We start from the raw sequence: 15415 nt of genomic DNA on the forward strand, positions 1-15415 counted from the left end.
GTTTTTCCAACTGAACAAAAACAACTTAGACTTGCCCTGCTTAGTTTAACACATGCTTGCTGTAAAGCAGAATTAATCAGCAGTAATTGGGAGGAAATGCAGAATCACGTATTCCAGGAAGCGTTGATAGCTTCAACGAAACAGTTAGTGTGTTTGGATTGTAAGTTATTTGCCCAAATATATTTGCTTACATCACCATTATAATTTTCAATACACCTTTTTATCTTTTCAATTACTTTTTTATCTCACATACATCACATCACAAAAAGTGTTACAGTAAAAATATCTCAAATAACTTACAATCCGGCAGGTCAAAACCACTACCAAGTTCGTTCGTGCGTAATTAATCTATCAACATAAAGGGACTAAAGATGATGGTCAAGATTTGGACTCAAATCCTTAATTCCACCAGCGGATGGAAATATGCACACCTCTAAACAGGAGGCTATTTGTACATTGATTCCTGCTAAATACTTTTCAACTTTTATCACAACTTCTACTGCCCGAAGGACTTCCATGCAGCGGGTGAGAAGCACAAAGAAAAGACAGCTTTACCGTCTGGCTCTGAGATGATCGACAAATATCTAAACACTCCTCAAGATCAGCATCGCATGTCAATAGTATCCATTCAGAGTCATCATCCATGTACTTGAGCTGAAATCCAGTGGTGTCATCTACACCAAATCTCCCAGAAACTTCCCTTAAGAGATCCCTGTATCCCCAGTTATTCAGCATACGAAACCTAATTTTCTCTTCCCCATACGTGACCTTTATTCTCAGTGTAGTTCCTTCGCGAGACATCCAACTGGTTTCTTTTGGCGCAGGAGGAAGATTTTCTGGGTCAGGATGCTCTGTAAATGATACATGACTATGGGATCTTGGCAGGAACTTTGGTCCGTCACTTGACAAATCCAGCTGTGCATCACTTCTAACCCTTTTCAGCATAAAACCGGTTGAGTTGTTTTTAACCAAGTCTTCCTGCCCAGAAATTTTAAGGGTGTGTGGATGTGGTTGCGTTCCGGTTGAACAACACTGACTAGAACTGGAACTATGACTGCAGGAAGATGAAGGTGACTTGGATGCAGAAGCATGAGGACTCAACGTGCTTGCCTCAGGCTGCGTGTTTAAGGAGATTGGATGATCACTTGAGTTGAAGCATGAAAAGGGAGCTGCTGTCGTTAAGTTTGGAGATGCAAGCTCTGGAAAGTTTGTGTAGAAGGACTCGATTTGTAAAGAACCTGATGCACCTTGCACTGAATCAATCACACGTTGAATTTTCTGCAAGGAATGACCAACCTTCTTGATCTTCCGAGAAGGCCAACGCTTAATCCCATGTTGTCTGCATATCCTCTTCAAAGTGGTGGGACAAACTGAAATGGCAAGAAAAACTGAAGGATGAATAATAAGAATATTAGGAGAACCAAGTGAAACATCGCAGCTTCCTTATCCCACATTATGTGAAGTTTCTAAAACATCTTGGCGAGTTGCTTGGGAGGCTATAAAAGTTGTTAAGCTACAACAGTCAACTAAAAGTATCGCCATCTTTAGTGATACAGATACATTCCCAGTTAGATGCCAAACTACTAGCAATCTCAGCTCGAAAGTTTCCAAGGGAAGGGGAATACTTGTGATCCACTCCTAAGCTAAACCTGAGGGGCTGTAGACCATAATTTTTGTGTGTAAATGTGTAATTATACAGTGCAACATAAGCAAAATCGTCATTCCAGGACAATATATCCATGCAAAATATTATCTCGTACACCATAAAATAGACAATAAATCCACACATAACATACAATTATAAATATATGAAATGAAATATCTGCCCGACACTACAACAAATAAGGTGTTTCTCACGTAAGACCCCTGAACAACAATGCTTACCACCAATATTCCTTGCAGCATCTTTTAGACTACCGGCAAAATACTGCCGAAGCATCTGTAAAGTAATAGTTTTCTCAGCCTTGGCACCCCTTTTTTCAGCTGTTTTAGAGACATCCAGCAAGCTACATTGTCCTCTAGTAAGGCTGTCACCACACATACGTTCTTTTCTTGAACTAATATCAGGCAGGGATTGCCTAGCCGCTGAGAATTTTCCAGATAGCATTTCTACGGGTTTTGCATTCTGAATTTTTGATGCAACAACAGCAGTTTCCTCAACCTCTGCATGCCGGGAAGTCCAAAATGACCTTTGAGAAGCCATCGCTGAATGTCTGTGTTCTGTTTTTGACATTTCTTCACCAAACTTGATATATGACGGGATTGATACTCCACCTGAAGGCACGGAATTTTCTTCCAGCAACTCTTTGTCAGTAATAACTCGTAATCCCCTGCAAAATTTCTGAATGATAAGGGACAATGAACTAAGCATTTTCTGATGCTCTTCAGCGTCTTTACAATCCACGGGTAGAAAGAACTCCAGAACAAAGTCAGTTGAACCACTGTAGATGCTTCTCAAACGTATTGCTACAGCAGCACAGAGGCCAAATATCCTTGCATGGTGAGAAAGGGGGTAATCTGTCTTAGTAAAAGTTGTTATATCAGGTGAAAAGCACGGTTGGTTAGTTGTGAATGCTCTACCAACAATGCCCTGACCTTTTAATAAGTGGTGCTCTGAGCATGCATCACTAAAACCTTGAACATGGGAATCAGCAATGTAACAAGCAGAATCCACCGTGGAAACACAGCGAACAAGGTTTTCATCAGAGTGCCTGCACCCCCCCTTGCCTTGTTTGATGCAAGGAACCCAAGTCTGAGCTAAGGGCAAACTATACGTCCCACATGCTGCTCTTAGAATCTCTTGGATCTCCGGCAATGCAGATTGGTAGGAAAAATCACATGCCTGCTAAAGTATAACAGTTCATATAACAACTGAAAAGTACCAGAAATCCTCAGATCAAAGGAATATAAGCAATTCTATGTACTCTGCCAATTACCTTGCTATTCTGGGCGCCTGAAACATCAGAGCTCCTGAGATTGACAGCCTTTGAACAAGAAGTTAGTGGTAGATCAGAAATTAAGAAAGCTGCCTCAGTGCTTAATTTACTTCACTTTCATAAAAACTGGCAAGGGTATTTTATTATATTCCAAGATTAAAGCTTCAAAGATAAAACCTCAACACATAGCTAATGAATGTTTCTCCATTATTTTCACTATTTTATCAAGTCAAAAAAGTAGATGACAATCTAGAAGTGAACAAATATGACTTGAACACACAAAAGTCACTTCCTAAAGTCTCATTTGGATGCTTAAGAAATTATGTATAATTGCAGCAACAAACAAGCTGCATTCCTGCAGCAGTTAAATTTTGGAAATCCTTATATAAAGCAACTAATTAGAAAAATTGGAGAAAGTGAGAGGAAAAACTATTCCTTGTTTCCCTTGATAAAAAAGAATGAGCAAATCTAAACAGGTGAATCATAAACCATGTTAAGAAGGAAGTTTAACAAGGGAAAATAGAAATTTATCTTAAATAGACAAAAAAATAGCTTTAGTGCTGTATTCCAGCACTAGGCTTCAGTCCGTTGAGTGATGCATGACCAATAGCAAGATCAAATGTCTACATTCTTAATCCAGGTGGTGCATGTCTAAGCTTACATCAAAGTTCAAATTTAGTTTAAACTCTTATCAGCATAAGAACTAAGGCTTCAGAACAACGTGAAAGTAAGTGTTCAAAGTACAGTTGTAAATGTAAGCAAAAAATCAGACCTGAAGAGCTCTGCAGACACTTTCAAGCTCTGGACGATAGTTGATCTTTTGGGTGGTCAAGACAACTTCAATCACTCCCAAGCAATTGCGACTACCTTGTTCAAAGATTGGAACTGCGAGCGTCCCACGAACATCATACTGCTGCGCATGACCAACGCGCGGGTATTCATCCGTCCTAAAGAACTGAACATCAGGAGTCCATTCAGGAACTCTACCCATAAAAACACGGCCAGGCAATCCAACACTCTCCTTTAAGTCCTCCTCAGTGGAGAATTGATAGTTCACCGATACGTTCCTGTAAGAGGCAAGCCTTGGGCAATTAAGGTCTAGTGAGAAAGGTTGATCATTGGTAGTCAGCACGCGTCTGCCACCCTTGTTTACAGGTACCCAAATTTGAATAAGAGCATTCTTATCTCCAGCCCAATCCTTCATATAACCAAGTGCCTTAATCAGTCTGTCCATCACAGAAGTTGAAGCCCTAGGTCCAATCCACAACCTCCTACTCAGCGCAGAACTTTCAGCTGAAAAGTTCCCAGATAGACTCGGAGAACATACAGCATTGCCGTCTTGAGACTCTGATTTAGCAGAATTTCTCCCTTGGGATGGACTAGCTGACAGATTCTCAGAAAAAGATAACCTTTGCCTCTCTTCTTCAGTGCTCTTTAACGGGTTGGATTCGCCATTAATGGCTTCCAAAATTGGCCAAGTAAACGAAGCATCAAAGAGAGCATTGAAGTCAGAGGGGCCATCGCTCAAGAGTTCAGGTCCCTCAGTGGTCTCCAACCAACATCCTTCTAATAACAACTCATCCATGCAATCCAAATCTATAAGGGAATCAGACCCTTGAGCTCCCGAGATGGTATTCTGAGTGGATACATATCCATATTCATTCATAGCTACAATCTTTCTTCAAAAATTCAATATTTGCATCCCCCAGGATCCAATTTCAGGAACTAAGCAAGGGCACAGTCGCCCAAAGACTGTCTGATTTAGAAGCTATGCGTTCGCAGAACCCCAAAAGCAACCTTTCAGAAGCAAAATGCTGTTGAACAAGTAGCGGTGCAGATCCAATTTGAATCTTTAAAGAAGAATCTGAAAGGGAAGTCTGCTCCTGTGGTTGATTTCAATTTGTTTAGGAAGATTTGAAATAAGAAATTGGTGTATATATCAAGTTGGATTAATTCCCGCTGCCATGCATATGAAGAATGAGTCAGAGAAGAAGACGAGAATTAAAATGTAGCCGAATCTCTGAAAAACAGATGTAGATAGTACTAGAAAACAAGGGAAGAAACACGGTTCTATTGCTATAAAGAGATCTTCCAACAAAGTTAGAGAAATCAGAACTTTTTTTTTTTTCAGCAGTTCAAGATTCTTACGTTGGCATCATGCGAGTGAGAGACGCAGAGAGCGAGGAAAGGAGATGTACTGAGAAGAAAGAAGTAAAAGTAAAATCCCATCCCATCCCCATCCCATGAGTGACAGTACAAAAGTTTATTGACCCATAGATATCGCAGACCACAATTAGAGAAAATAAAATAAAACCAAAATAAGACAAAAAAAAAAAAGCACCAAAAGAGGCAGGGCAAGTCACTACTGTCTAGGGGGAAAGAAAGGAAAAAAAAAAAAAGAAAAAAGATTCTTGGATATTCCAAGTCGGGTGTTGGAGGGTCTGTCTCTTCCTTATCTACTATTATTATGCAAAAGGATTTGAGATGCACGAAAGAGAAAACCTTCTTCTTGTTCTTGTGTGTGGCTGTCCTCCCAGGTGCAGCAAACTACTACATCAGCGACACGGGCGGCCTCGGTCTAAGTAAGTAAGTAAATAGGGAGCTAATAATTCTAACTGCACCCCCAGATTCCCTCCACAGTTCATTTTAATCTCTTCCGCTCTCCCCATCCAACATCTATTCTGTTTATCTATCTGTTCTATTCTATGCAGTTGAAATGGGAGTTCTCTCTGCTGCGTATCGAGGACCTGATCATGTTAAATTTCGGTATCGAGGAAAGATTCTCCCCCAGACAGACCCACTCACCACCACAGCATAATAAATGAAAGCCCCACCGAAGCTTCCCGCGGGGTAAAGTCAACCGCCGTTGCAGGATGCGGGAACTGACGCATACTGCACAAACTCCAGCTTGGGGAAACACCCAAAAGGGTCAAACAAAGGGGGGGTTTGCAATTTGACCAAAGACAAAAAAAAAAAAAAGGAGGCTACCTGATTCGGTGAGCCTATTATTTTGAGATGCTTGTCATCCTACTAAAACTACTAAAATTAGTACTTTTTAATCTCATCTCTATCTATATATTTTTATAATAATTTCTAATTTAGAATTTCCAAATAGATACATTAACATCATCATCATCATCAACTCACACTAACTATTTTTGGGAGGTCAAAATCCCGAAATACACAAATTTTGAAACGGGCCGGGAAAGCACTGAATTGAGGTGGTAAGGGGTTCATTCAAAGTAGTAGTACTACTACTACTATATATATATATATATATATATATATAATGTAGTACTATATATATACATTCAAAGTAGTACTATATATATAATGTTGTCATGATTCATTGACCAGTCTCTGTGTTGTAAAACACAACATCTCTGTGTTATAAAACACAGCATTAAAGTATCTAATCTTATCTTTCCTGTATTCCTGTTTATATGAATAATAATTTTTTGAAATATGTAATATTGTATTATCAACAAGCTTGGGTGGCATCCAGTTGCTGATTTTTCTGGAGGTTAAGCTTGTCATTTTCCTGCAAAATAGAATTTGTTAGTTTAAATGGTTTAGAGAAGGGTAAGAGAGCATAAGAATCAAGGTATCGGGTATTATGTCCTCTTTTATGATTAGATAAAGAATTAGTTGTTGAATAAAGGACATTCCTAAAATGATATATATATATATATATATATACAGTACTATATATATAGTATATAGTACTGGGTAAAAATGATTGAAAGCAGGGACCCGGCTCCCCATGTAGGATTCTCCTCGTCCTTCTCTCTTACTTGTTCTGGTGTGGTACCTAGTACTGAAAAACAATTTCTGGCGTCTTAGTCAAATCAAAACCAAAACCAAAGCCAAAGCCTAGTATATATGTATGCCATGTATGTATATGTTGTGGATATCACATACTACACCAAAGTCACCGGGTTTTGTGGGGTCAAGGAAAAAGGACGGAGAGGTTACAAAAATCAAATTGAAATTGTATAAACTGTTATTGTATCAAAAAAGAATATTCATGTAATGACTGATTGTATGAGCGAGCGGGGTAGGTGTTCCACTTGCACACGACACGGGGAAAGCATAGTACTACCTACGATTGTAGCGTGGGAGGGAGCATTACATTAGCCACATCGAGTTTTGACCAGATTTTCTTCTTCATCTTTATAAAGGGAAGAAAAATTTTTTTTAAAAAAAAATGCAGGGATGACAGCTCAATCGTCAGGGACCCGACTTAAAAGAGGACAACTAACTATCTTCATGTTTCGACACTCTACGTTCTATACTTTTTATGATGTGATGTATGTGAAATAAAAAAGTAATTAAAAATATAAAAAAAATAGGTTAAAAATATATTTATGATGTAAACGAAATATTATTTGAGATAATAGTGCTATCCAAACACTCCCAGTATTAACTACAACAACAAAAAGGGCTTTGACATGAAATTTCACTTTTCTTAAGAAAATTTGCCCCCACTATTCTACTACCGTGTTTGCAGCAATTTCCTCTAGAAATAACAAAGTCAACCAGAATTTTCACACAGTAGTATGCAAAAATTCTCCCAAAAACGGTTTAGAGAATACTATTTTGAACGAAATAGAAGAATAGTAAAAAAGAAGTAAATGTGAGTCCTCTGTTATCTGGATACTATTACTCCTCTGTTATCTAGATACTATTATTTATAATGTCAGATATCCCAAAAGAAATGTCATGTCGTATTTCTTCATGAAACGTATTTCCTACAATCCAAATTGAATTGAATAAGTGTCTACTTGATTATAAATCTCTTTCATTTTTCACATACTTTCAATGTGAAATTCATCACTAACTATAACTATTTCAAACATACGTTACTAATAGCCAGCCATTGAAACTGGGTAGGCCTTCGGCTTTCTTGCTCTATTTCCTTGGCGGTCAGAGAGTTTAGCAGTGTACTCTCTTTCTTTTTTTTTCTTTTCTGACCGAGTGAGTATTCGAACCTTTGGCACGGTAGCAAGGAGGCTCGAACCTTGTCCAGATAAATCTATCATACCATAAAGAAGAGGTGTTGACCACTTAAGCTAACCCTTGGAGGCATTTAGCAACGTACTCGATCGACTCTTTTCCTTATGTTCTTGAACATCTAACTTGTATTCCAAACTCAGCTCCATGAATGGACGTAGAACTTGGCCCTTGTTTATTTATATCTAATAAAATTATGTCAGAATTACTTTTGGTCAATACGAGGCATAGGATCATTGTCGCCGCCGCCAACGACGGCGAATTTCGCAATGTTAGTCGGCATTAGACATACGTAAGATACATATATATATTTATATACATACCAACTGGAAGTCACTTTGAAAAAAACTACTAGTAGTATAATAAATATATTTCATGGGACGACCACAAGTGACAAGCATGCATAGGAAGCTTTGTAAAATACGAGTTTAGGACGCTCGGGTCATCTACTGCAGGCAATAGCCGCTCACAGGCTAGCCTTCCCACTTCTAACGAATACTTTTTCACTTTGATGCGTTATTGCGTTCTCCCCCACTGCATGGATCGCTTTTGACTTTGATGCTTTTTCATTGCGGTCTCCACTTGCATGGATCACAACCCGAAAGTGTGTGTGTATATATATATATATATATATATACACGTGGATACATAAAACAACCACGCTTCCACAGCAGCCCCGGGAATTAATCAAAAGCTGCGTCACTGCACGCTAGCGTCATTTCCTCCCTCCACTAAGCCAAGAAAAAGAGAGGGAGAAGACGGTTCCGCCGTACATGGCGGCACCAAAACTGTCGAGGGCATCGCTACCCAGATACCAACCATTCAGAGCGCCCTCCCAACCTCATTGGCAGAACGGCTGGATGTGGGGTTGAGAGTTGCATACATGAAGGTCGCAATTGGGGAAAAGCTGCGGGTGTGCCAACCATCAATTACCTTCACACATACTTGATCCCCAAAATATATACACCCTCAAAAATGCCACAAGAGCACCTTCCAGGTATTTTGGCAGTCGCCCAAAGGACACGAGTGGGCAATGTCAAATCTATTCACAGAAGTTATCCTCCACAATTCAATGGAGAAGGGAAATTGTTTTTTTGGGTTGGCGGTTTTTTAGAGAGGGGAGAAGGGGGGGGGGGTTTGGAGGAAGATGCATGATCAAGTAAATCCTCGCACAGAGAACCGTAACCGTTATTTATTTAACACCGGGACATAATTTCAGTTTAAACCAGACATGGAAGCCTGTTCGGTACATAATACAACACACTGACTGAAGCACGCTGAAGGACACCATCAACCTCTCCGGAGAACAAACACTCCCTAGCCCGTAAGCCACCAGGAACATTTATGGCCTTCACAGTGTTGGTCTTACATTGAGACGAGCAGCTATTTTCTGACCAAGAGATTTGTCAGCCTGCAAAACAATCAAGTACTGAATCAGCAAAACCTACATTTTTTTCCCAAGGTTAGACTACTACAGATGCAAGTTAGAAAAAAACAGGGAGGCATGTAGACATGAAAATCAGACCTGAGACCAGTATGAAATCCAAATACTGCGGATCTCATGGGTGACTCGTGCATCAGATAAAGCATCAACCCATCGGCAGATAAATCTCTCTTGCCTGAGGAACACAGATCAATCAGAACTCCAGAAACATGAAACACATACCATCAGTCAAAGAGCCATTAAGCAGTAAGCACCAAGAAATACCTGTCAGGTGCCCAGGATCGGTATCTCTCTCCTGGTTGCTTGAAGTTGTTCTCCTTCTGAATCACACACTGCAATAAACAAAAAAATAAATAAATAAGCCACATATTTTAGGGTCACATCATATCATAGTTCACCAATCCAAAGGTCCAGCAGGACCAAAGACAGTTCCAAAATTCAAAGAGAAATTCCAATCCATCAGCTAAGAACAAGGCACTTGAGGAGAAGGCATGGAGACCTCCAAAGATCCCATGCAAGAAAAGAAACTATAGCAAGCAACATTAGCAGAAAAAGCAATAGCTCAATGGCTGGCATCCATAGTTTGCTCACAGGAAAACAGATAATGTCACGTTCAAGAAAGGGAGTAACTTCTACTCGTTAATGTTCAGTATATCGCTTCAAAGGAGGACAGTTTGCAGCAGAGCAACTAAGGGCCTGTTCTCAAATAATTCCAAATACCTGATTTTAGCTTTTGATTCTTAAGAAGTTAGTTCTCTCTGTTGTCAATTGCCTTTTAAAACCTGCTTTTGGTTTTTTTGGAGCAAAATAGATGAAAATCAGAAGTGGCAAAACAGCTGCTTTTGGTACCAATTCTGCTTCTGAAAACTAGAAGCGATTGAGAACAAACCATAAAAATTCAAGAACTTTTTCACTTTCTTCCTCCTACTCATCTACATGCCCACTCTCCTATTTTAGGAGAGAGGAGGGGAAGGGAGCGAAGAAGCAAAGATTATGTATCGTCTATTCTTCAAATCCCAAGATGAAGTTATTACGACAACCGATTTCCCCAGATTTGATTAACTGCGTAAAGTTATCAATTTTTTTCCATAGTTCCTTCGTCTAGATTCAAAAAAGTTCAATTTTTTCCTACTCATAGAAACTCACCTTGTCACGCTTTCCACTCAGGACAGGAGGGGGGATGGGATGCCTCTCAGCATGACGAACAGGATCGTACCTTGAAGGGAAATAATTGACCTGAAAAAAACATTGAACAAAAAAGTTTAGCACAACTAAGCATAAGATTAGCCCATTTTAACTCCCATTCACAAAGTCCCTAAGCCCAAAAAAAAAAACCCTGAAGTGATTTAATTGTAAAGCAACCACACAACAAAGTTTGAAAAAGGGAATGGGTACTACTTCTGGCATTTTTTCATTTTTCAAACTGACCTCTATGCCTTGAGTCATGACAATATGTTATAAGATAGCTTTCCACTCAACTCTTATTTGCCCACTAATTCTTCACAACTTATTTATTTCACACAAAGAATTTCCTTTTTCACAGTACATAAAAATGAAGAACATCGATCTATCTGTCGGTGACTTCTTATCTCCAATCTTGAACATCTACAAGTCTTCATATCAACCACCAAGTTTATATTCACAACCACCTCATGTCACAAAAATGGTATCTAATGAAAAGTTACTTTATACCAGCAACCGGTCATAGATAATTATATTTACTAAATCACATAAAATGTAACCTTAAATGCTGAGTTGAACCAGGAAACTAACTGGTATAAAGAACAAGCAGGATGTCCTCAAAATGAAGACCAAATTAGAGAACGACGCATAATTTGTGGTTCATTATTACCAAAAGAGGGATCAGTACCTCTTCATCCCGGTGCATGAAGTTCATGAAACCATCATGGTGATTGTTGTGATGAGCACACTTGGGAGCATTTGCTGGAAGCTGCAGATAGTTCGGGCCAAGACGGTGTCGCTGGGTATCAGCATATGAGAATATGCGAGTCTGGAGCAGCTTGTCATCTGAATAATATATTCCAGGTACAATAATAGCAGGGCAAAATGCAAGCTGCTCGTTCTCAGCAAAGAAGTTGTCAATATTCTTGTTCAATACCAACCGGCCCACAGGTTGCAAAGGCAAAATATCTTCAGGCCAGGTCTTGCTTACATCAAGCGGATCAAAATCAAACCGATCTTCATGATCAGGATCCATAATCTGGATAAAAAGTTTCCACTCTGGATAGTTTCCAGCAGCAATTGAGTCATAGAGATCCTGGGTAGCATGGCTATGATTTGATCCTCCAACCTTAATAGCTTCTTCCTCCAACAGGCTCTTCACTCCACAGCTTGGCTTCCAGTGGAACTTCACATAACTAGCTTTTCCAGCCTTGTCGATCAGAGTGTAAGTATTGACGCCAAAGCCTTCCATATGCCTGTAATCTTGTGGAATGCCGACATCATCAAAGAGGAAAGTAAACATATGCAAGCTCTCAGGATGATGGGAGAAGAAATCAAGGATTCTCCAATTCTCCTGGATGTGGGACTTTGGATTCGGTTTCAGAGCATGGACCATATCTGGGAATTTCATTCCATCACGAACAAAAAAGACAGGGAAATTGTTTCCCACCAAATCGAAATTACCCTATCCAGATGCACAAAGAAACCATCAGCAGCTTATCAAGAGTTACCAAGAAATGCAGACCAAGAACTAAATAAAACACCAACCACATAATCCAAGTCCCCTAAGATCATCTATTGTGCCCGGAAAGCTTATGTTCCTAGTTGTGGTGCTTACAAGTTAATTGAATGGATAAGCTGCATCTTGCTGCTAAATCAACATACGCTTTCAGAAGGGGAAGCTCCCAATTTTCAGAATGCCAAAGTGTGCTAAGTGTGGGGTGGAGGGCAACAAAGTTAGGACAACTATTATTCGTGTTTTATTCACATCCATATGTGTTGAATTTGAGAACTTCAATGCCATGGAATACCAAAGGAAGGCTTCACAATGGTTGGCTAAGTGGCAAAAAGTATAAACTGCTAGACTGACACGTCCAATTCAGGAGCTGTACATCATGCAAATTCAGCTCTTCAAAATCCTGTGATTGTCTCTAAGCACAGCTCGTATCCATTACTTTTCAGATATGAGACAAAGAGGCTTGACATGTTAACTAAACAACACATGTCAGTGGCTTTCTGCTGATTTAATTCTTAATATGTGCACAGCATATGAATCCATCTAGTTGACTGACGGATTAGCAGAACTATTTTCTGAAGGAAAACAACAGAACTTACCTCCCTAGTGTAAAATTTCACAGCAAAACCTCGGGGGTCCCTGAGGGTTTCAGGACTTCCACGCTCATGAATAACAGTTGAGAAACGGACAATGACAGGTGTCTGAACTCCTGGAGCACGAAGAAAATCAGCACAAGTGAGATTAGAAATGTCATGAGTGACCTCAAAGAAGCCCTTGGCACTGGCTCCCCTTGCATGAACTACACGCTCCGGAATCCGCTCACGGTCGAAATTTGCAAGTTTCTCCACCAAATGATAATCCTCGAGAAGAACCGGACCTGGCACATGAAGAAGACGAAAAGCTAAATACTTGTAATCACAAAATGCCATATTAAAATAAAGGGATAATTTCAGAAACCTCCCTGAGGTTTCTGACAATTTTACTGAACTCCCTTGAGGTTTAAAAAATTACATATACCTTCCTTATCATTTAAAATGACAATTTTACTCTTAAATATTTTAATGAAATCTCCTTATTTGGTATGCTTAATGCTTAAAATTATTTTTTCATTCTTTTCCTTCTTATTCCTTTTTTTAATTTTTCGCTAATAAAACTATAGAACTACCACTATTGCCTCTAGTTTCTATTATAACCAAATGTCGAACTAGTGATTTTTTTTGACGAGTTAATTTTATATGCTATCCAATGTTTTTGTTAATCTTTGTTTTCTATTTTTTGGTATTAAAATTAACAATAAATCAAAAAGAAATGGCCTAAAAGCATTATTAAATTATGATAATTGCACTACTCCAAAAATTCATAAATTATAAATGAATATTTCAGCATTTTCTTTTCTATCTTATAAATCTAAATCTACAATAGAATACCATCAAAAGTATCATATCATAGTAATAAATTATTATCATAGTTGTTTATAGTAAATATGGACATGAAAATTTTGGCACCTTTTCCTTATAATTGTACTAAATAATCTTATAATTATATAGGGAAATAAATTAAAAATCATTACACAAGGGCATTTTTGGGTATTCATTTAAAAAACTGACCAAGTCAATATTATTTTAAGGTTTTGTTACTAAAACTATCAAATTCAAGAGAGGTAAGTGTAATTTTCCAAACCATAGGGGAGCTCAATGAAATAGTCAAAAACCCCGGGGGAGGTTTCTGAAATTATCCCTAAGATAAACCAGGTGGTTGTTGTCACAATAAGGTTTCAATATCAGAATATTAAAATTAAAAACTAATTGTATGTCTACGTTCAGGACTTCTTAACGTATTTATTTCATTAAATAACAGGAAATTTCTGATAAAGACCTCATAGCATTTAGGATATAGAGGAAACAAATAGATATAGGTAAAACCAAAATGAGTTTTTGTGAATTTCGTATTCTTCAAGCTACTGCATCTAATGAGTAAAAAATAACAGCAAGTCATAACACAAGATTCAATCCCAAAATAAACCAAACAATGACATTTCTAACAATAAGAAATTCAATGCGAAACGGGGGATAAAATTGCATAAACAATAAGAATCTTAGATCATAGAAAAGAAAGGAAAGAAAACAGTATAAGCACCTCTGGTTCCAACGGTGAGAGAGGAGTTATTGTTCCAGACGGAGGCACCAGAATTGGTTGTCCAGAAGGGAGAATTGAAAGCACTCGATGGCCGATACTACACAAATCACAAAGGACCAAATACAAACTCTCCAATCATTAGAAATAACTAAAACACGCTAAACCTCAGCGTTACTATAAAAGATAGGAAGTTTGGAATTTTCACCGAAAAAAAAAATTGAGATTTTCATTTTATCTAATCGGGTGAGAGCTAAGCATAAAAAAGTTAAAATGGAAGCTAAGAATTACGAAATTTTTTCTCAGAAGCGATTACTGGCGAAAGAAAAAAAATGAGTTGCTCAGAAATCCGTGATGGCCATGGAAAGCGGCAAAATTAGACCTCGACTTCGACTTAAAAAATGAACGAATTCAACATCAGCTCGTCCAAATTACATGAGCGGATGGTGCAGATATATTACCTTGCATGGATCCATTGCTACAGTCAGCGAAGGGGCGGTGGGTGGCGATAGATTTTTGGCTGGGGATAAAGCAAGTCGGGAAGGGGAATGGCAATCACCGTCTTTCGAAAAAACCAAAAGACCCACGAATTTATTGATAAAATTAGGAGTGGGTCCCGTCCCGAGGCTCGCATTTCTAGCTTATCCACTGCCTAGCACGCAGACGCAGTGCCCAATCCAAGAGCCAATCTTTTTTTTTTTTTTTCCTAATTGCTTCAACAAAGTGAGAAAAAAAAAATTCATTCGTAGGTGAATTTTTCAGGTCAGGATATAATCGCCAATTTAAACTTTCCCCATCCTGATCCTATTGTCCAAATTCCTAGTTTTTATTTGGATTATTTTATCGGATTCCTTCAAGCCATCCTCCGTATATTTAAATTTCATCCAATCCATCATCTAATCCGTCGCGTGTCTATATCTATATATATTGATACGCCAGGGTCCATTACTAGTTTAAGACGGTAGGGTCATCCACTGCAGACAATGCCCGCTCACAAGCCAGCCTTCCCACGCCCAGTTCAAACGAATACTTTTTCACTTTGATGGGTTATTGCATGACATGGATCGCAACCAAGTCTGCCCCTTTCCCACCCGAAAGTATATATATACATGTGTGTGGATACATAAAACAACCACGGCAGCCCCGGGAATTAATCAGAAGCTGCGTCACTGCACGCTAGCGTCATTTCCT

The 15415-nt window shown here is 38.8% G+C and overlaps 2 protein-coding genes and 1 long non-coding RNA gene across 3 annotated transcripts; 1 reads left to right on the forward strand and 2 right to left on the reverse strand.

The window, feature by feature from the left end:
- Positions 1-259: 259 nt before the first annotated feature.
- LOC113711791 (protein NLP5-like) lies at positions 260-5577 on the reverse strand. The gene is made up of 5 exons (XM_027234994.2): positions 5439-5577; positions 3709-4819; positions 2937-2984; positions 1885-2842; positions 260-1370 (listed from the first exon to the last, which is right to left on the reverse strand). The coding sequence occupies exons 2-5, from the start codon at positions 4600-4602 to the stop codon at positions 478-480; spliced, it is 2793 nt and encodes a 930-aa protein (XP_027090795.2). The 5' UTR covers positions 4603-4819; positions 5439-5577; the 3' UTR covers positions 260-477.
- LOC140015293 (uncharacterized) lies at positions 5386-5714 on the forward strand. Its single transcript, XR_011821897.1, has 2 exons — positions 5386-5522; positions 5648-5714. It is a non-coding gene; the product is annotated as an uncharacterized lncRNA (long non-coding RNA).
- A 3390-nt stretch (positions 5715-9104) lies between these two features.
- On the reverse strand, positions 9105-14847 carry LOC113711794 (catalase). The gene is made up of 8 exons (XM_027234997.2): positions 14686-14847; positions 14228-14324; positions 12691-12968; positions 11264-12040; positions 10540-10629; positions 9658-9725; positions 9475-9568; positions 9105-9360 (listed from the first exon to the last, which is right to left on the reverse strand). The coding sequence occupies exons 1-8, from the start codon at positions 14698-14700 to the stop codon at positions 9301-9303; spliced, it is 1479 nt and encodes a 492-aa protein (XP_027090798.2). The 5' UTR covers positions 14701-14847; the 3' UTR covers positions 9105-9300.
- Between the last annotated feature and the right edge of the window lie 568 nt (positions 14848-15415).

This window comes from Coffea arabica, chromosome 10e (genome assembly GCF_036785885.1).
Source record: "Coffea arabica cultivar ET-39 chromosome 10e, Coffea Arabica ET-39 HiFi, whole genome shotgun sequence".
NCBI lineage: Eukaryota > Viridiplantae > Streptophyta > Magnoliopsida > Gentianales > Rubiaceae > Coffea > Coffea arabica.

Coding starts and splice junctions, on each gene's coding strand:
- LOC113711791 (XM_027234994.2), bottom strand. CDS start 4,602: ATGAATGAATATGGATATGTATCCACTCAGAATACCATCTCGGGAGCT. Junction 2,985..3,708: donor GTGTCTGCAGAGCTCTTCAG/GTCTGATTTTTT, acceptor TCTTGTTCAAAG/GCTGTCAATCTCAGGAGCTC. Junction 1,371..1,884: donor TGCTGCAAGGAATATTGGTG/GTAAGCATTGTT, acceptor TTGCCATTTCAG/TTTGTCCCACCACTTTGAAG.
- LOC113711794 (XM_027234997.2), bottom strand. Junction 12,041..12,690: donor TGAAATTTTACACTAGGGAG/GTAAGTTCTGTT, acceptor GCATCTGGATAG/GGTAATTTCGATTTGGTGGG. Junction 9,726..10,539: donor TGAGTGGAAAGCGTGACAAG/GTGAGTTTCTAT, acceptor TGTTTATTGCAG/TGTGTGATTCAGAAGGAGAA.